Source organism: Oncorhynchus masou, chromosome 6 (assembly GCF_036934945.1).
Source record: "Oncorhynchus masou masou isolate Uvic2021 chromosome 6, UVic_Omas_1.1, whole genome shotgun sequence".
NCBI lineage: Eukaryota > Metazoa > Chordata > Actinopteri > Salmoniformes > Salmonidae > Oncorhynchus > Oncorhynchus masou.
This window is the reverse complement of record NC_088217.1, coordinates 14,020,990-14,042,668: the sequence shown is the minus strand read 5'-3', so window position 1 is coordinate 14,042,668 and position 21,679 is coordinate 14,020,990. Positions and strand designations below refer to the sequence as shown.

General features: G+C 42.5%; 1 protein-coding gene across 1 annotated transcript in view; it reads right to left on the bottom strand.

Annotated features, from left to right (window-relative positions):
- Nucleotides 1–21,679, bottom strand: part of LOC135541251 (eyes absent homolog 2-like) — a 69,882-nt gene that overhangs the window by 25,400 nt on the left and 22,803 nt on the right. Inside the window, exons 2-12 of the mRNA XM_064967350.1 lie at nucleotides 13,427–13,568; nucleotides 11,635–11,675; nucleotides 11,147–11,271; nucleotides 9,042–9,155; nucleotides 5,351–5,427; nucleotides 3,067–3,187; nucleotides 3,012–3,022; nucleotides 2,790–2,855; nucleotides 2,681–2,692; nucleotides 2,402–2,537; nucleotides 1,532–1,671 (exon numbers count right to left, since the gene is read on the bottom strand). Of these exons, the coding sequence (XP_064823422.1) occupies nucleotides 1,532–1,671; nucleotides 2,402–2,537; nucleotides 2,681–2,692; nucleotides 2,790–2,855; nucleotides 3,012–3,022; nucleotides 3,067–3,187; nucleotides 5,351–5,427; nucleotides 9,042–9,155; nucleotides 11,147–11,249 (780 nt within the window). The 5' untranslated portion in view covers nucleotides 11,250–11,271; nucleotides 11,635–11,675; nucleotides 13,427–13,568. The remainder of the gene's footprint in view (nucleotides 1–1,531; nucleotides 1,672–2,401; nucleotides 2,538–2,680; nucleotides 2,693–2,789; nucleotides 2,856–3,011; nucleotides 3,023–3,066; nucleotides 3,188–5,350; nucleotides 5,428–9,041; nucleotides 9,156–11,146; nucleotides 11,272–11,634; nucleotides 11,676–13,426; nucleotides 13,569–21,679) is intronic.

The window sequence follows — 21,679 nt, the reverse complement described above, 5'->3', positions numbered from 1 at the left end:
ACATTACCTCTATATCTGAGTCCATGGGGGCTGTAACATTACCTCTATATCTGAGTCCAGGGGGCTGTAACATTACCTCTATATCTGAGTCCAGGGGGCTGTAACATTACCTCTATATCTGAGTCCAGGGGGCTGTAACATTACCTCTATATCTGAGTCCAGGGGGGCTGTAACATTCCTATATCTGAGTCCATGGGCTGTAACATTACCTCTATATCTGAGTCCAGGGGGCTGTAACATTACCTCTATATCTGAGTCCAGGGGGCTGTAACATTACCTCTATATCTGAGTCCAGGGGGCTGTAACATTACCTCTATATCTGAGTCCAGGGGGGGGGCTGTAACATTACCTCTATATCTGAGTCCAGGGGGCTGGAGTCCAGGGGAGCTGTAACATTACCTCTATATCTGAGTCCAGAGGGCTGTAACATTACCTCTATATCTGAGTCCAGGGGGCTGTAAGCATTACCTCTATATCTGAGTCCATGGAGTGTAACATTACCTCTATATCTGAGTCCTATATCTGGTCCAGGGGGCTGTAACATTACCTCTATATCTGAGTCCAGGGGGCTGTAACATTACCTCTATATCTGAGTCCAGGGGGCTGTAACATTACCTCTATATCTGAGTCCATGGAGTGTAACATTACCTCTATATCTGAGTCCAGGGGGCTGTAACATTACCTCTATATCTGAGTCCATGGAGTGTAACATTACCTCTATATCTGAGTCCAGGGGGCTGTAACATTACCTCTATATCTGAGTCCATGGGGCTGTCTATATCTGAGGGGGCTGTAACATTACCTCTATATCTGAGTCCAGGGGGCTGTAACATTACCTCTATATCTGAGTCCAGGGGGGGCTGTAACATTACCTCTATATCTGAGTCCAGGGGGCTGTAACATTACCTCTATATCTGAGTCCATGGAGGTAACATTACCTCTATATCTGAGTCCAGTACCTCTATATCTGAGGGGGCTGTAACATTACCTCTATATCTGAGTCCAGGGGGGGAGTCCTGTAACATTACCTCTATATCTGAGTCCATGGAGTGTAACATTACCTCTATATCTGAGTCCAGGGGGCTGTAACATTACCTCATATCTGATCTGAGTCCTGAGGGGGCTGTAACATTACCTCTATATCTGAGTCCAGGGGGCTGTAACATTACCTCTATATCTGAGTCCAGGGGGGCTGTAACATTACCTCTATATCTGGAGTCTGAGTCCAGGGGCTGTAACATTACCTCTATATCTGAGTCCAGGGGGCTGTAACATTACCTCTATATCTGAGTCCATCTGAGGGGGCTGTAACATTACCTCTATATCTGAGTCCAGGGGGGCTGTAACATTACCTCTATATCTGAGGGGGCTGTAACATTACCTCTATATCTGAGTCCAGGGGGGCTGTAACATTACCTCTATATCTGAGTCTATATCTGAGTCCAGGGGGCTGTAACATTACCTCTATATCTGAGTCCAGGGGGCTGTAACATTACCTCTATATCTGAGTCCAGGGGGGCTGTAACATTACCTCTATATCTGAGTCCAGGGGGGGCTGTGGGTCACTGACTCTTTTCCTGCCCCTCAGTTTCCCGTCTGAGCTCCGTCTGGCTGGCACCGCCTCCGGCTCTTTCCCTGGGGTGGGGGGGCTAGGGGGGGGGTGGTACTCTCCTGGAACACACACACACGCACACACACACACACACACACACACAGACACACACACACGCACATATACACACACACATCACATCAATGAAAAGGTCTAAAACACCAAACAACACGACACTAAGATAAATACAATGTTAAGAGGATGATAATAGAATGTTAAGAGGATGATAATAGAATGTTAAGAGGATGATAATACAGTGTTAAGAGGATGATAATAGAATGTTAAGAGGATGATAATACAGTGTTAAGAGGATGATAATAGAATGTTAAGAGGATGATAATACAATGTTAAGAGGATGATAATACAATGTTAAGAGGATGATAATAGAATGTTAAGAGGATGATAATAGAATGTTAAGAGGATGATAATAGAATGTTAAGAGGATGATAATAGAATGTTAAGAGGATGATAATACAATGTTAAGAGGATGATAATAGAATGTTAAGAGGATGATAATACAATGTTAAGAGGACGATAATACAATGTTAAGAGGATGATAATTGAATGCTAAGAGGATGATAATACAATGTTAAGAGGATGATAATACAATGTTAAGAGGATGATAATACAATGTTAAGAGGATGATAATACAATGTTAAGAGGACGATAATACAATGTTAAGAGGACGATAATACAATGTTAAGAGGATGATAATATAATGTTAAGAGGATGATAATACAATGTTAAGAGGATGATAAGACAAAGGGAATGGGGAGCAATCGTCTGTACCTGTTTGAGACTCTGGGCTGTGATTGGGCACCACAGCGGGGTGTTCTGGATGCTGATAAGGTATGGACGTGGTGATGGCACTAGGGCTGAGGTACGGGCTGTTGTAGTGATGAGTAATACAATGTTGGAGTAGGTCCTGACGGAGGGAACATGATCACATTTAAGACACCCTGAGAAGTCCTGACGGAGGGAACATGATCACATTTAAACACTTGTTGTAGTACCCTGAGAAGTCCTGACGGAGGGAACATGATCACATTTAAACACTTGTTGTAGTACCCTGGAGAAGTCCTGACGGAGGGAACATGATCACATTTAAACACTTGTTGGCACCCTGAGAAGTCCTGACGGAGGGAACATGATCACATTTAAACACTTGTTGTAGTACCCTGAGAAGTCCTGACGGAGGGAACATGATCACATTTAAACACTTGTTGTAGTACCCTGAGAAGTCCTGACGGAGGGAACATGATCACATTTAAACACTTGTTGTAGTACCCTGAGAAGTCCTGACGGAGGGAACATGATCACATTTAAACACTTGTTGTAGTACCCTGAGAAGTCCTGACAGACGGGGAACATGATCGCATTTAAACACTTGTTGTCGTACCCTGAGAAGTCCTGACAGAGGGAACATGATCACATTTAAACACTTGTTGTAGTACCCTGAGAAGTCCTGATGGAGGGAACATGATCACATTTAAACACTTGTTGTCGTACCCTGAGAAGTCCTGACAGAGGGAACATGATCACATTTAAACACTTGTTGTAGTACCCTGAGAAGTCCTGACGGAGGGAACATGATCAATATTAAACACAAAGAAAATACACAGAATATTACAAATGATCACATATTGGGCTTCACAGTTCAAAGGCTCCGGAACAGCTTCTACTTTTCTGCTTTTCTCCCTATCGACAGTTGAAGTCAGAGGTTTACATACACTTAGGTTGGAGTCATTAAAACTCGTTTTTCAACCACTCCACAAATTTCTGGTTAAAACAAACTATAGTTTTTGCATGCCAGTTAGGACATCTATTTTTCTAACAATTGTTTACAGACAGATTATTTCACTTATAATTCACTGTATCACAATTCCAGTGGGTCAGAAGTTTACATACACTAAGTCGACTGTGCCTTTAAACAGCTTGGAAAATTCCAGAAAATGATGTCATGGCTTTAGAAGCTTCTGATTTACATAATTTGAGTCAATTGGAGGTGTACCTGTGGATGTATTTCAAGGCTTACCTTCAAACTCAGTGCCTCTTCGCTTGACATAATGGGAAAATCAAAAGAAATCAGCAAAGACCTCCACAAAAACAATTGTAGACCTCCACAAGTCTGGTTCATCCTTGGGAGCAATTTCCAAACGCCTGAAGGCACCACCTTAATCTGTACAAACAATAGTACGCAAGTATATCTATACAAACAATAGTACGCAAGTATAAACACATTGGGACCATGCAGCCGTCATACCGCTCAGGAAGGAGACACGTTCTGTCTCCCGGAGATTAATGTAATTTGGTGCGAAAAGTGCAAATCAAACCCAGAACAACAGCAAAGGACCTTGTGAAGATGCTGGAGGAAACAGGTACAAAAGTATCTATATCCACAGTAAAACATGTCCTATATCGACATAACCTGAAAGGCTGCACAGCAAGGAAGAAGCCACTGCTCCAAAACCGCCATAAAAAAGCCAGACTACGGTTTGCAACTGCACATGAAGACAAAGTTTGTACTTTTTGTAGAAATGTCCTCTGGTCTGATGAAACAAAAATAGAACTGTTTGGCCATAATGACCATCGTTATGTTAGGAGGAAAAAGGGGGAGGCTTGCAAGCCGAAGAACACCATCACAACCGTGAAGCATGGGGGTGGCACCATCATGTTGTGGGGGTGCTTTGCTGCTGGAGGGACTGGTGCACTTCACAAAATAGATGGGTAGGGAAAATTAGGAGTTAAAGCTTGGTCGCAAATGGGTCTTCCAAATGGACAATGACCCCAAGCATACTTCCAAAGTTGTGGCAAAATGGCTTAAGGACAACAAAGTCAAGGTATTTGAGTGGCCATCACAAAGCCCTGACCTCAATCCTATAGAAAGATTGTGGGCAGAACTGAAAAAGCGTGTGCGAGCAAGGAGGCATACAAACCTGACTCAGTTACACCAGCTCTGTCAGGAGGAATGGGCCAAAATTCACCCAACTTATTGTGGGAAGCTTGTGGAAGGCTACCCGAAATGTTTGACACAAGTTAAACAATTCAGAGGCAATGCTACCAAATACTAATTGAGTATATGTAAACTTCTGACCCACTGGGAATGTGACGAAAGAAATGAAAGCTGAAATAAATCATTCTCTCTACTATTATTCTGACATTACATATTCTTAAACTTAAGTGGTGAACCTAACTGACCTAAAACAGGGAATTTTTACTGGGATTAAAATGTCAGGAATTGTTGAAAACTTAGTTTAAATGTAGTTGGCTAAGGTGAATGTAAACTTCCGACTTCAACTGTATTTGTACATATTACCTCATTCAATCACCCCAACTACCTCACACCCCAGTACACTGACTCAGTACTCCTTGTATATAGCCTGTATAAAGCTTCATTATTGTTATTTTATTGTGTTACTAGTTTCTTTTGATCTAATTGTTAATTGTCATACTTTAACTGCATTGTTGGGAAAGGGCTCGTAAGTCAGCATTTCACAGTAAGGTCTACACTTGTTGTATTCGGCGCATGTGACAAATCATTTTTATTTTTTTATTTTTATTTTTTTACCATGTCCTCATGAAGGACATAATTGCAGAAAGCTTGAAAATGTGTGACACATACAATCGTAGGTTGCAGAAGTCCAAACTCATGTCATACTATCCCAGCTATTTGGATACTTTATGTACTGCAAGAGAAAGCTGGTTTAGTTAGTCTTGCGTATTACATCTGGTACTGACCTGTTGTGTGGTGTTGAAGGGAGTTGAGCCTGTGATGGGGTTGGCTCCCTGGAAAATCCCAGATGCAATACTGTTACCTGGAAAACAACATCAAACCAACGTTAAAAACAGACTCACATTGACAGATGTTGGACGTCTACTGAAAGTTGCAATGGAAAAATACGTTTATTGTTATTTTATCCCTTGAAAGAGATGTTTATAATGAATGGAAACAAAGCAGGAGAATTCAACAATGCAAGACAGACAAACGTAACTGAACAGAAATAGCAGACCTATCATTCAAGTATATCAGTCAATTGCCACTCATTTTGGGGCAATACAATAGAATTTGTAACTATGTATAATTATACTGTGAGACAACATTGGCCCTAGAATGTTTTTCCAGAAATCCTGGTTGGAAGATTCACGGAATAAGAAGGGAATAAACTGAAAAATCTGAAAGCCTCCGACCATAATTTCTGGAAAACATGAGAATTTGGGGAAAGTTACTGGACTTCTGAGCCCTAGTTGGCCTAACATATAGACATATTGTCATAGAAAAAGAATCCTGCAGCAACAGGGATTGTATGTTTTGTCCGTAATGTTGCTTGATCGGTGGTTAGATGAGGCTACATGTGCTAAACCGTTAATATAACCATGTTTTAGTGCAGGTTTTCAGTGAATTTATGTATATCATGAAGCTCATCTTCATTTCCTGAGGCGCAGGAAAATTCTCAACAACAACAGATTGAGCAAATTAAGATCTTACACCTGTATCATAATGTAATCAACTTAACACTTATCACTGAAGTAGCTTCACGACTGGCTTTAAAACACTGACTTGCCTCAACCCCTCCAGTGACAAGCCAGTCCTCAGGGAGTATTGATTGATGAGTCCCAAAAACAACAATGCAGGCGGGGAGCCCTGGTGCGCTACCTAGCTACTCCATCAGCGTTATCAACTCTGCTGAAGGAATGCCTTCCTCTGGGCTCTTTTCCCTGGCCACACTTGTTTGTTACCCCTCCATCTATCCATCCATCCATCCACCCCAAGACTCAACGATAGATGAATGACTACCCAGAACCACCCGGGAGTCATCTAGGACCACACAACATATTCTTCAAAGCAACAACAACACAAACCAGAAGCTTTCCAAATAAATAGTGGACTTTCTGGTTCTGATTTGGTTTCTCCTCTGTAGTGTAGTGTGTAGTGTAGTGTGTAGTGTAGTGTGTAGTGTAGTGTGTAGTGTGTATGGTGTGTGTGTGTGTGTGTGTGTGTGTGTGTGTGTGTGTGTGTGTGTGTGTGTGTGTGTGTGTGTGTGTGTGTGTGTGTGTGTGTGTGTGTGTGTGTGTGTGTGTGTGTGTGTGTGTGTGTGTGTGTGTGGGAGGAGATGTCTAGTGGTCTCGTACATGGAGTTGCCATGGGAGCTTGTTTCAAGTCACTCTAGATTGTGTTTACCTGTATTAAAACAAATGACTTAACACAGCGTTTCCCCATGTATGACTTAACACAGCGTTTCCCCATGTATGACTTAACACAGCGTTTCCCCATGTATGACTTAACACAGCGTTTCCCCATGTATGACTTCACACAGCGTTTCCCCATGTATGACTTAACACAGCGTTTCCCCGTGTATTAATCAGCTGTCATGATTTCAGATAGCTGGAATAACTTTGTTTCAGTCTTGCTTTCTGAAGGCAGCGGCAGCCATCGAAGCTGGAACAGACTATCATTTATTCCAAGCTTAAACTACAAATTACAGACCAAGACAAACACCATCCTCTTTGATGATGTATCAATGTGGATTCTAGAATCCTCTTCTGTCAACTGTTCAACTCGCCCAATAAGAAACGCTCCTTTTTGTTTTTCATTGCAAAAGGTTTTGCTACGGTGTGTACTACAGTGTTCTTGCATTCCCCTGTCAGTGGGTCCATGCAGTTCTTCCATTAGGCTCACAACATGCACCTTAACCTCTAGCCTCTGACGGAGCAGGGTCAATTTCACGCTGCTTTGAAATCCATCAAGTCCCACTGAGCCAAGCATGCTCTGGGCGCCAAATAACTGGGGAATGTGTGGAGCACAGACACACACATAGACACATGTACGCACCCACGCACGTGTGCAGACACACACACACAAGCATACAAACGCACACATGGATGCACGTACACACACACACTTTCTTTGACTCTTTCTCTCTCTCTTAAACACCCACATGCCCCCTCACCGTCACCCCCTCACGCACACACCCACATGCTGGTCTGAGCCCGGGCTGTGTGTTGTGGGTGTGGTGGGAGGAAGGGGGCTGACGCCAGGCACCCAGACCGCAGCTAATCGAGAACAGGTGTGGAGGAGGACAGACGGCACTGCTACGGACACCCACCTGGAAACGCCAGGACCTCACTCACTGGCCCGTAGTGATGGAGAGATCAGAGAGAGAAAGAAAGAGAGGGAGCAAGCGAGCGAAGGTATATGGACTGGCCATAGAAAAGAAGATATATCTCAGCAAGTGAGAGAGGCAGAGTGAGTGTGTGTGTGTTTGAGAGAGAGAGAGAGAGATCAGAGAGAAATAAAGACAGAGAGGAGGAGAGATCAGAGAGAAATAGAGAGAGGAGGAGGAGGAGAGATCAGAGAGAAATAGAGAGAGAGGAGGAGGAGAGATCAGAGAGAAATAAAGAGAGAGGAGGAGAGATCAGAGAGAAATAGAGAGCAAGAGAGAGAGAGGAGGAGAGATATAAAGAGAGAGGAGGAGGAGAGATCAGAGAGAAATAAAGAGAGGAGGAGGAGAGATCAGAGAGAAATAGAGAGAGGAGGAGGAGAGATCAGAGAGAAATAAAGAGAGAGAGAGAGAGAGAGAGAGAGGAGGAGGAGAGATCTAAGATAAATAAAGAGAGAGGAGGAGGAGGAGAGATCAGAGAGAAATATATATATATAGAGAGAGGAGAGATCAGAGAGAAATAAAGCGAGGAGGAGGAGAGATCAGAGAGAAATAGAGAGAGAGAGAGGAGGAGGAGAGAGCAGAGAGAAATAAAGAGAGAGGAGGAGGAGGAGAGATCAGAGAGAAATAAAGAGAGAGGAGGAGGAGAGATCAGAGAGAAATAAAGAGAGAGAGAGAGAGAGAGAGGAGGAGGAGAGATCAGAGATAAATAAAGAGAGAGGAGTAGGAGGAGAGATCAGAGAGAAATATATATATAGAGAGAGAGGAGAGATCAGAGAGAAATAAAGCGAGGAGGAGGAGAGATCAGAGAGAAATAAAGCGAGGAGGAGGAGAGATCAGAGAGAAATAGAGAGAGAGAGAGGAGGAGGAGAGAGCAGAGAGAAATAAAGAGAGAGGAGGAGGAGGAGAGATCAGAGAAATAGAGAGAGAGGAGAGATCAGAGAGAAATAAAGGAGGAGGAGAGATCAGAGAAATAGAGAGAGAGAGGAGAAGGAGAGACCATAGAGAAAGGACCAGAAAGAGGTGGAGAGATTAGAGGGAGTACTGTGTGTGTGTGTGTGTGTGTGTGTGTGTGTGTGTGTGTGTGTGTGTGTGTGTGTGTGTGTGTGTGTGTGTGTGTGTGTGTGTGTGTGTGTGTGTGTGTGTGCGTGTGTGTGCGTGTGAGTGTGTGTGTGTGTGTGTGTGTGTGTGTGTGTGTGTGTGTGTGTGTGTGTGTGTGTGTGTGTGTGTGTGTGTGTGTGTGTGTGAGAGAGAAAGAGAGAGTGACTGACCGTGTGTAGAGTAGCCATAGAGAGCCTGGCTGGGGGGAGTGCTGCTGTAGTTTGAGTAGTTCAGGAGACTGTTCTGTCCTGGAGAGAGGCTAAGGCCATCCTCTGTCTTAATGTCTGCAGAGGAAACGACAGACATAATTATTATCCAGTTACTGACACTGGGTTTTACAGAGAGGCATGCTGGAAAACTGGCTCTAGTTTGAGGCCCTGGGTTAAATGCATGTGAGGGATGTGTTGCACACAGCCTGCAGGCCTCTAGTTTGAGGCCCTGGGTTAAATGCATGTGAGGGATGTGTTGCACACAGCCTGCAGGCCTCTAGTTTGAGGTCCTGGGTTAAATGCATGTGAGGGATGTGTTGCACACAGCCTGCAGGCCTCTAGTTTGAGGTCCTGGGTTAAATGCATGTGAGGGATGTGTTGCACACAGCCTGCAGGCCTCTAGTTTGAGGCCCTGGGTTAAATGCATGTGAGGGATGTGTTGCACACAGCCTGCAGGCCTCTATTTTGAGGCCCTGGGTTAAATGCATGTGAGGGATGTGTTGCACACAGGCTGCAGGCCTCTAGTTTGAGGCCCTAGTGTCAATGCATGTGGAGTTGTTACACTTTTTGTGCGAACTCTTTTGACTCATCACATTCGCTGCTGCTCCTGTTTACTATCTATCCTGTTGCATAGTCACTTCATCCCTACCTATATGTACATATGTACTGGTACACAGTGTACAGTATATAGCTGAGTTATTGTTACTCATTATTGTTACTCATTGTGTATTTATTCATTGTGTTATTATTATTATTATTTTATTTTAAGGGGTGTTATTATTTTTAATATTATTGATTATTTTGTATTTATTTTTTCACTCTGCATTGTTCGGATGGGCCTGTAACTAAGCATTTCTCTGTTAGTTTAAGCATGTGACAAATAAAATTAAATACAATTTGATTCCTATTCACAAAACCTATTCACGATACCTATTCACGATACCTATTCACGATACCTATTCACCATACCTATTCAAGATACCTATTCACGATACCTATTCACGATACATATTCAAGATACCTATTCACGATACTTATTCACCATACCTATTCACCATACCTATTCACAATACCTAAGATACCTATTCACCATACCTATTCAAGATACCTATTCACGATGATACCTATTCACGATACCTATTCACGATACCTATTCACCATACCTATTCACCATACCTATTCACCGATACCTATCACGATACCTATTCAATCTATTCCGATACCTATTCACGATACCTATTCACGATGCCTATTCACCATACCTATTCACCATACCTATTCACCATACCTATTCACGATACCTATTCACGATACCTATTCACGATACCTATTCACGATACCTATTCACGATACCTATTCACGATACCTATTCACGATACCTATTCACGATACCTATTCACCATACCTATTCACGATACCTATTCACGATACCTATTCACCATACCTATTCACGATACCTATTCACGATACCTATTCAAGATACCTATTCACGATACCTATTCACGATACCTATTCACGATACCTATTCGATACCTATTCACGATACCTATTCGATACCTATTCGATACCTATTCACGATACCTATTCACGATACGATACCTATTCACGATACCTATTCACGATACCTATTCAAGATACCTATTCACGATACCTATTCACCGATTCACCTATTCACGATACCTATTCACGATACCTATTCACGATACCTATTCACCATACCTATTCACCATACCTATTCACCATACCTATTCACCATACCTATTCACGATACCTATTCACCATACCTATTCACCATACCTATTCAAGATACCTATTCACGATACCTATTCACGATACCTATTCACCATACCTATTCACCATACCTATTCACCATACCTATTCACCATACCTATTCACCATACCTATTCACCATACCTATTCACCATACCTATTCACGATACCTATTCACCATACCTATTCACGATACCTATTCACGATACCTATTCATGCTGCCTTAGATGCTTTACAACTTTCAAGTTCCTATCTCCCCTCTTCACCCCCGTATTGAAGGAAATGCCGGTACTCACTGTAGGAGGGCATGCCATAACCCTGGGCATGGTGAGTGTATGGTGGGTAGGGTCCCGCAGGCTGGAGGCCGGGGCTGTACTGGGGCTGTCCGTACGCCGACATGACAGCTCTCAGATCAGCTGATCTGAGAGGAGGAAGTAAAGTTGGTAAGCAACGTGGGGACTATATTTATTGTACAAATTGCCTAGTTTTTGAGAATGTTGGCTGCTGAGCTTATGCTATGCTATGCGTTTGCTACGCTATTCTATGCTTTGCTATGCTATTCTATGCTTTGCGATGCTATGCTTTGCTATGGTATGCTATGCTATTATTTGCAATGCTATGCTTTGCTATGCTTTGCTATGATATTCTATGATTTGTGATGCTATGCTTTGCAATGGTATGCTATGCTATGCTTTGCTATGGCATGCTATGCTCTGCGACGCTTTGCTATGGTATGCTATGCATTGCTATGTTGTGCTATGCCTAAGATGTCATCAACACTCACTTGCAGATAAAGTAAGAGTTTGATATGGAGTCTTAGAGGCCCTAGAGGGAAAAATACATGAGAGAACAGAGAAATGTATAAATACCAATATCAATTATATTTCATTGAGAAATTAAAATTGCAATAAATATGATGAGATATGATTTCACAGTGATATAAGGCTACACAATTCAAATACTTAACCATAATACAATAGAATGACATTTGATTGTCAGTTATATAAGAGATCTGGGGCCTCATTTATAAAGGTGGGTTCTCACAAAAAATACTCTAAACCTTACGTGCAACTTTTCCCCGCAAAGGATGGTATTGATTAGTTCTGAACTTGACGGGAAAGTGTGCGTATGTCCATGTAAATCTCAAACCAGCACAACTTCCAGTGTCTGATCAATCGAATTGCAAGCAAATATTGTTATTTTGGGGGAAATGGAGGTGTTTGAGGCATGGGAATTATAATAATGGTAAGCTAATATGAACATTAAAACATTGGCCTAGTGATAAAGAAACCATGCATTTGCCGTTGGTAAATAGAGTAGATTGCTTAGCAGCATACCATCTAATAAAATTATTGAACTTTTATTATATACTGTAGATCTACATCTGAATCAAATTTGCAGGACATGTCTCTCCTTTTCTGAAATGACTGGTTTATTCTGTTACACAATGTCACACCCTGACCTGAGAGAGCCTGTTATTCTCTATGGTGGTTAGGTCGGGGTGTGACTAGGGTGGGTCATCTAGGTAATTATATATCTATGTTGGCCTGGTATGATTCCCAATCAGAGGCAGCTGTTTATCGTTGTCTCTGGTTAGGGATCATATTTAGGCAGCCATTTTCCCTTTTGTGTTTTGTGGGATCTTGACTATGGATAGTAGCCTGTTTGCAATATTATTAGCTTCACGTTTAATTTTTCTTCTGTTTTGTTTGGTGCGTAAATATATTAAACATGTGGAATTCTACACATGCTGCACCTTGGTCTACCCATTTCGACGAGCGTGACACACAACAAATATTAGGCTACATTTTATCCATCTCTCATTCAATAACCAAGCATGCTACCATTTATCCGTCTCTCATTCAATAACCAAGCATGCTACCATGTAACCATCGCTCATTCAATAGCCACGCATGCTACCATTTATCCATCTCTCATTCAATAGCCAAGCATGCTACCATGTATCCATCGCTCATTCAATAGCCAAGCATGCTTGAAAATAAATAAACCGGTAGCCTTGATAGTCTGGATAGGCTACATTATTTGCTGTGCGATTGAAGCGAGACATCATGGCCTAACTTATTTCATCTCAGAGCCTATACCAAGGCATGAGATAGAAACATAATCATCTATTGATAAATTAAATATTGACCAAGAATTTGTCTTTTGCATAGAAGTGTCGGATATAGCATTTACTTTTAAATTGTTTGAAAAAACAATGTGTTTTTAGATTTTTTTAAAAGATCAAAAAATTCTGCCCTCACCTCTATAGAAATGTAATCAAATTTGCTTTTGCGATTTCTTTTAGTAACTATCATGGCCCAGTTCCAACATCTCCAAATCATTCAGCAAATTATGACATTTTTATTACCATAAAACGTGGATGGAGGGTGTTTTCCAGGCATGGTTTTAGCGCTAGTTCGCGAGCCCACAAATATACTGTAGTATGGCTCTGATTTATCAATGAAAACATGCATATATTTTGCGTGCAACAGTTTGATAAATCCCAATCATTTGCTGCGCACGGAAATCTTATAATGTCCACGTATTGAGAATTGAGTAAGACATTTACGAACGGTTGATAAATGAGGCCCCTGTTGTTTCTTCAAAGGAAAATAGATGTTGTAAAGGTCTTCACTGTTGACACTTGACTCTGTGGAGAGAGTGTTTTCTTCCCTGGTAAGACACAGTCACTCAAGGTCCTCGCCATCAGCTTTCCTGTGAAAACAATAGTGAATAAGCATCAGAAGTATGTAGGGGATTGACAGATAGCAACATGCCTCGGACACTGACTTGCTTGGAAGTTTGAACAGAACTCATAGTTCGGTGAAAAGAGGGAGTGGATAATTAACCGACTCGGAATGTAAACAAAGTGATTTGTGTTTTGGAACGAATGGAGTTCCTGACAGACAGAGAGACAGACGGACGGACAGACATGCTACAAGTCGAAGAAAGGTTTATATAAGAATGCACCATTAGTGATGCCACTGTCAAATGCCTGCTGTAGTTTCTTCTTCCTCGTCAGTCAGAATGGCTGTTTGTTAGTAAGAACTTGACAGATTTCATAGTTTCCTGGGAAAGCACTGAAGAATGCCCCACTTCTCTGCTTATCTCAGTCTCACCACCTTTTTGGCACCCGTACTGTACTACATCACATCAACATGACTTGGGAGAAGTAAACTAGGCCAAGTTAACCGCGTAATCACACAGAACAGAGTTGTTTGTGACCTAGAAGCACATATAAACTAAGTCAACTGTAACATTGATGTGAAATGCCAATACACACGAAGCACCAATATATCCAGACTCAGCAGAATGATGCATTGCAATTATTGCATAACCCTTAATATACATGTGCAATAAACTAAGACAATTAGACAAGCATTAAAATGGCTTCCAATAGATGAGAAGGAGAGTCTGTGAGAGAGCAAAGGAGAGACAGAGAATGAGAGGGAGGGAGGGAGAAAGAGAGCGAGAGATAAATAGAGTGATAGAGAGAAAGAGAGAGAGATAGAGAGACAGAAAGAGAGCGATAGAGAGACAGAGAAAAAGAATGACAGAGAAAGGAGGAAGTCAAAGGTCAGTGGGTCAGGGTTCACAAGGTCAATACCAACATTCATCATTCCAAACACAGGAAGTTGTCCCTGGAGTGTATCTCTTTCTACTCAGTAGACCCAAGACCTACTGTTACTCTCTCTCTCTCTCTCTCTCTCTCTCTCTCTCTCTCTCTCTCTCTCTCTCTCTCCTCTCTCACCCTCTCTCTCTCTCTCTCTCTCTCTCTCTCTCTCTCACCCTCTCTCTTTGTCTCTCTCTCGCTCTCTCTCTCTGTCTTTTTATCTATCAATCGCTTTCTCACTCTCTTTTTATCTCTCTTTTCTCTATTTTGTCTCTCTCTCTACCTCTTTCAGACTACTGTTCAATGAGAAGCTCAAAAGGGGACATAACCAAAACAAACCATATGCTGACCATGAACTCTGTGTTTCTAACAACTGCTCAATCAAAACCAGTATCCAGGTTTCCTTGGTAAGAAAAACAAACAGATAAACAGAGTCTCAAACAAAAAGAAATGCACTACATATTAATTTGAACATGATCTCATCTTGTGGCTCAAGAAGATTGAATGACCTAACTTCAACATATGATGAAATGCTAACTTCATGACAGAGTAGCTCCAACGTGTCTTCTTCTCCTGCATTTATTTGACATATTATGCGACTGTAAATATAACAGAACGCTGGTCACTTTTCCCCTCAAGTTTCATACCTATTTTACAGTGGCTTAAAAGGGGTTTATTTACATAGCAATTACATACGTTGACACATATCCATGTAGACACATACACTTGAAGTCGGAGGTTTACATACACCTTAGCCAAATTCATTTAAACTCAGTTTTCAACAATTCCTGACATTTAATCCTAGTAAAAAGTCCCTGTCTTAGGTCAGTTAGGTTCACCACTTTATTTTAACAATGTGAAATGTCAGAATAATAGTAGAGGGAGTGATTTATTTCAGCTTTTATTTCTTTCACCACATTCCCAGTGGGTCAGAAGTTTACATACACTCAATTAATATTTTGTAGCATTGCTTTTAAATTGTTTAACTTGGGTCAAACACTTTGGGTAGCCTTCCACAAGCTTCCCACAATAAGTTGGGTGAATGTTGGCCCATTCCTCCTGACAGAGCTGGTGTAACTGAGTCAGGTTTGTAGGCCTCCTTGCTCGCACATGCATTTTCAGTTCTGCCCATACATTTTCTATAGGATTGAGGTCAGGGCTTTGTGATGGCCACTACAATATCTTGACTTTGTTTTCTTTAAGCCATTTTGCCACAACTTTGGAAGTATGCTTGGGGTCATTGTCCATTTGGAAGACCCATTTGCAACCAAGCTTTAACTTCCTGACTGATGTCTTGAGATGTTGCTTCAATATATCCACATACTTTTCATTCCTCATGCTGCCATCTATTTTGTGAAGTGCACCAGTCCCTACTGCAGTGAAGCCCCCCACAACATGATGCTGCCACCCCCGTGCTTCCCGGTTGGGATGATGTTCTTCGGCTTGCAAGCCTCCCCCTTTTTCCTCCAAACATAACAATGGTCATTATGGCCAAACAGTTCTATTTTTATTTCATCAGATCAGAGGACATTTGTCCAAAAAGTATGATCTTTGTCCCCATTTGCAGTAGTCTGGCTTTTTTAATCGCGGTTTTGGAGCAGTGGCTTTCTTCCTTGCTGAACGGCCTTTCAGGTTATGTTGATGTAGGACTCGTTTTACTGTGGATATAGATACTTTTGTACCTGTTTCCTCCAGCACAAGGTCCTTTTGTTCTGGGATTGATTTGCACTTTTCGCACCAAAGTACGCTCATCTCTAGGAGAACGCGTCTCCTTCCTGAGCGGTATGACGGCTGCGTGGTCCCAACAATTTTTTTATGAGGTTTTGGCTGATTTCTTTTGATTTTCCCATGATGTCAAGCGCCGAGGCACTGAGTTTGAAGGTAGGCCTTGAAACACATCCACAGGTACACCTCCAATTGACTCAAATTATGTCAATTAGCCTATCAGAAACTTCTAAAGCCATAACATAATTTTCTGGAATTTTCCAAGTTGTTTAAAGGCACAGTCAACTTAGTGTATGTAAGCTTCTGACCCATTGGTATTGTGATACAGTGAATTATAAGTGAAATAATCTGTCTGCAAACAATTGTTGGAAAAATGACTTGTGTCATGCACAAAGTAGATGTCCTAACCGACTTGCCAAAACTATACTTTGTTAACAAGAAATTTGTGGAGTGGTTGAAAAACAAGTTTTAATGACTCCAACCTAAGTGTTTGGAAACATCCGACTTCAACTGTATCCCAATTGGTACATAGGACTAAGAACTGTTCAACCGGTTTGTGGTCATTGAGTTAATAGACTTTCAATTGGTCAAGAAATTCAACACACTAGTGCTATTGTACTGACAAGTCCATGAGCAAATTTGTGTTTGTTTGCAACTTTCAACATAAGTAAATAGTCCTGACAAGGCAATTGCTGTGCCAATTGAACGTCTTAGAAACACAAAATAAGGTGCGAACCACTTCTCAGATTTACATGAGAATAAGTAACGGTTGAGAGAGAGTAAGGTTGACAGTAAGAGAGAGTAAGGTTGACAGTAAGAGAGAGTAAGGTTGACAGTAAAGGAGAGTAAGGTTGACAGTAAGGTTGACAGTAAGAGAGAGTAAGGTTGACAGTACGGGAGAGGAAGGTTGACAGTAAGGTTGACAGTAAGAGAGAGTAAGGTTGAGAGTAAGGGAGAGAAAGGTTGACAGTAAGAGAGTATGGTTGACAGTAAGGTTGACAGTAAGAGAGAGTAAGCCTGACAGTAAGGGAGAGCACGGTTGACAGTAAAGGAGAGTAAGGTTGACAGTAAGGTTGACAGTAAGGGAGAGGAAGGTTGACAGTAAGGTTGAGGAAGGTTGACAGTAAGGTTGAGGAAGGTTGACAGTAAGGTTGAGTGTAAGAGAGAGCAAGGGAGAGTAAGGTTGACAGTAAGGGAGAGGAAGGTTGACAGTAAGGTTGAGTGTAAGAGACAGCAAGGGTGAGTAAGGTTAACAATAAGGTTGACAGTTAGAGAGAGTAAGGTTGACAGTAAGGTTGACAGTAAGAGAGAGAGTACGATTGATAGTAAGGGAGAGGAGTAAGGTTGACAGTAAGGTTGACAGTAAGAGAGAGTAAGGTTGACAGTAAGGTTGACAGTAAGAGAGAGTAAAGTTGAGAGTAAGGTTCACAGTAAGGTTGAGAGTAAGAGAGAATAGAGTTGAGAGTAAGTTTAACAGTAAGGTTGACAGTAAGGTTCACAGTAAGAGAGAGTAAGGTTGACAGTAAGGTTGACAGTAAGAGAGAGTAAAGTTGAGAGTAAGGTTCACAGTAAGGTTGAGAGTAAGAGAGAATAGAGTTGAGAGTAAGTTTAACAGTAAGGTTGACAGTAAGGTTCACAGTAAGGTTGAGAGTAAGAGCGAGTAAAGTTGAGAGTAAGTTTGACAGTAAGGGAGAGTAAGTTTGACAGTAAGGTTGAGAGTAATAGAGGGTGAAGTTGAGAGTAAGGTTGACAATAAGTTTGACAGTAAAGTTGAGAGTAAGGTTGACAGTAAGAGAGAGTAAAGTTGAGAGTAAGGTTGACAGTAAGGTTGAGAGTAAGAGAGAGTAAAGTTGAGAGTACGGGTTCGTCATGGTTGAAGGAAAAAGGTAACAGCTCTTTCTATCCCTCTGATGTTGACAGTGTGCTCTGTGCCTTCAGGGCTCCTCAATCTGCTCATGCAGAACCCTACTGCTTGACCTGTGTCCTCAACACTGACATCAGACTGACAGAGACAGAGGAGAGACATGACAGATAGGCGCAAGAGGGATATTAGCAACTGCAACAGAGAAAGAGAGGGGGATTGAGAGAAAGGGGGAGGGATGGAGGGCTTGCGAGAGGGGAAAAGAGAACTCTTTAACTAGAACATTTGAAAGAGGATGAGAGTTAGGTTGTGAAGCCCAATGTTGAATAGCAGACATGACAAACAAAAGTCTGTACATCTACAGCTCTCCAAAATGAGTGGATTAGCCATTAAACCTGGCTCCTGAGAATCCGGTCCTCTTATGTGTCCGTCACATGCCATTTCAATTAACAACAATTCTTTTGACAGATACATTGCACATAATGATGAATCGCATGTTATGGCAACTCCAGCTGACGCAGCCGACCTCCCTGCTTCTCCAAACACGGCGACGTGAGTCATTGCAGCACGGGCTGTTTTCATAGTAAATAATAGTATTCCTACTGTGGAGGGGCCAAAGGACTCGAAAAACCACTTATATTCCTGTGTTAATGACCGAAAGGGAAACATAAACACGGTCGGACATTAAAAGTGTCGGGGAGTCGGGGCGACGTATAGGCAGTCAGCAGTGTGATGTCAGTGGACAGCCGCAAGTTCGGATGGACACACTGGAGCAAAATATAAAAAACGGTGTCGCTTTAGTTTACAGCCCTGTGTCACCTGGTACCTTCCTGGTATTTACTGAGAAGGTAGGTGGTAACAATGTGTACTTTCTGGTGCTTACTTGAAATTAAATCAACATCATTTGTATCAATCTACCTGGTAGCAAATGGTTCATAATGGTACTTGTATGAATTGAATTCTTAAAACCTAATTAGAGCCGGCTAAGTTATTATTATCCAATATTGTGTCATATCATTTCTCAATAAACATCAGCTAAACAATCGACATGAAATAATAACCGGAAACGAAAAGCCTCACCAGCGAATCACAAGGCCACATCTGATCTCTCCCAGTCAGCTGACACATAAGAGTAATCCCACCACACCATACAAGGAAAACACACTTGTTGACTCACGGCTGTACGAAGGCGATACAACACTAAGCGGTATGCACTATGAGGCAGACTGACCACGGCAGCGGGGGAACTGAACATGGGAACCAGGAGCGCCCAGTCCGAGCCCCTGGACTTCCCCTCCCATCCCTGTGATGCGCAGGGCGCTTCCTGGTAGAGTCCAGCGCAGCTCAGCGACGGAGCCAAAGGGCATGGGAACATAGGGAGATCTGTCCGGTTCCAGTTGAAACACAAGCTAAAACAAACCTCAACAGGGCCATGGCCCCATCGGCCTCGGTTCACCTGCAGACTTTTGCAAGAGCTGGCTTTTTTTCACGGGTATCGGATTCTGCAGTACTGTAGGACATGTTGCATCATATATATATCTCTCTCTCTGAGGTTTGGAATGACAATGGTTGGATGTTTTTCTTTGCCTGATTAAATGATAGTGTGTCTTCTTTTGTTTAATAATGTCTGTCTATGTACAGTGTTAGGTACTGTACTTACAATACTATAATGCATGTAGTCTACTCTGAAAAACCTGTGTGTGTTTCTACGCACATGTGTCGTCTGTGCGTCTATGTGTGATGGATGACAGGCAAGTTGCACAATGGCAATGACCTCTAAATGAGCTGACCTCTCCCTGCAACATAACGGCTGCATTTGACATGCATTACGGTGACTGACTACCTCATAATGACACCATATGGACCTCCACCTGGAACTCTAAGTTCTGCCCCAATGACTGCCTGGGGGGACTGAATACACTGTCGCACACAGACAGACCCCCGGCGCTCTCCACAACAAAGGCCCCTGAACAAGACTTCAGTATTGCAGTCCTGACATGACTCCCTGCTGGAAGTTAGTGCCATCTGCTAGTGATGTCCTCTATGACCTCTTCCGGCCCTTTGGCACAGAACTACAGCGCAGTTAGACAGAAGAAACACTAGGAACAGTACAGAACATTAAAGAGATAGGCCTACGTGAAAACAGATCTTGTAATACGTCAATTGTGCATAATCTAGGTAGTCTGCAGTACATTAGGGAGGAACTAGGCATACATACCTAACTAGAGGCATGTACAAGCCATAAAGTAATGTTCAGCAGAGACGACACAACCACAGAGAGTTTACAAAGTGGACATTCAAGTCACTGTATTGTCATTGAAACACCACATAAAACTCTGTCATAAACCAACAATCCCCTCAACCTCTGCATAGCCAAACCACATAGAGACTAGAATAGAAGAGAATACCACCATTATTGTCCACACAAGGCAACTTTCCACATGGACACTCAAGTTTAAATTCTGTAGACACACACACACACACACACACACACACACACACACACACACACACACACACACACACACACACACACACGCACGCACGCACGCACGCGCGCACACACACACACACACACACACACACACACACACACACACACACACACACACACACACACACACACACACACACACACACACACACACACACACACACACACACGCTCACTGGGCCTGTCCCCACACAGAGCCTGCGGCTTCACCCTGTCTGCAGCCTTTGAACCGCATGGCTCGTAAATAAGGCTGGCTTCCACACTGTGTGTGTGTGTGTGTGTGTGTGTGTGTGTGTGTGTGTGTGTGTGTGTGTGTGTGTGTGTGTGTGTGTGTGTGTGTGTGTGTGTGTGTGTGTGTGTGTGTGCGAGCGAGCGCGTGCGTGTGTGTGTGTGTGTGTGTGTGTGTGTGTGCGAGTGAGTGAGTGCGTGTGTGAGTGTGTGTGTGTGTGTGTGTGTGTGTGACAGAAACTGGGAGCAGATGTGAGAGGTTGATTACAGTCCAGTAATGGGCTCCTGAGAGCAAGGACTCCTACACAGGGATGACCTCAGGGCCCAGGGATTTCATTAACACTAAAACACTGGACACACACACACACTGAGAGAACACGAGCCCCCCTAAGTTGGGAGTGGAGGAGGTAGCCCCTAGATACTGACCTTGGGTCAGTTTTATTTCCCTCACCAACGGTTCAGGTTAGGATTTGAGGAGGGGAAGCTGATCCTAGAGCTGTAGCTAGGAAAAACTTAATCCTGGAGTTCTCCTAGTTTCCCCAGTCCTAATCCCTGTTCCTAGAATTCAATTCAAAATAACCTGAATCATTGTAATCCCCCCCCCCCCTCCCCCCAGGTGAGTTGTTAAGAAGTCATTGACATTATTTTAATATTACAACTTGGTTGATCAAGAAGTGAACAATCTTCAAAAAAGTGGCCAGGGAATCTTAGCCAGTGTAAATAGTAAGTCTGCTTTGAGATAGGTGTTATTTTTTGGTGTGGGTGAATACATTCAGAAAGATGAAAGTGTCTTAATGTCAGTAATGTCCTGGTTTTATTGATTCATGTATTTGTTGCTTGAACCATATGATCAGGACAAGCTCAGGGACTGAATACACCAATCAAAAAACACATATAGGCCTCAG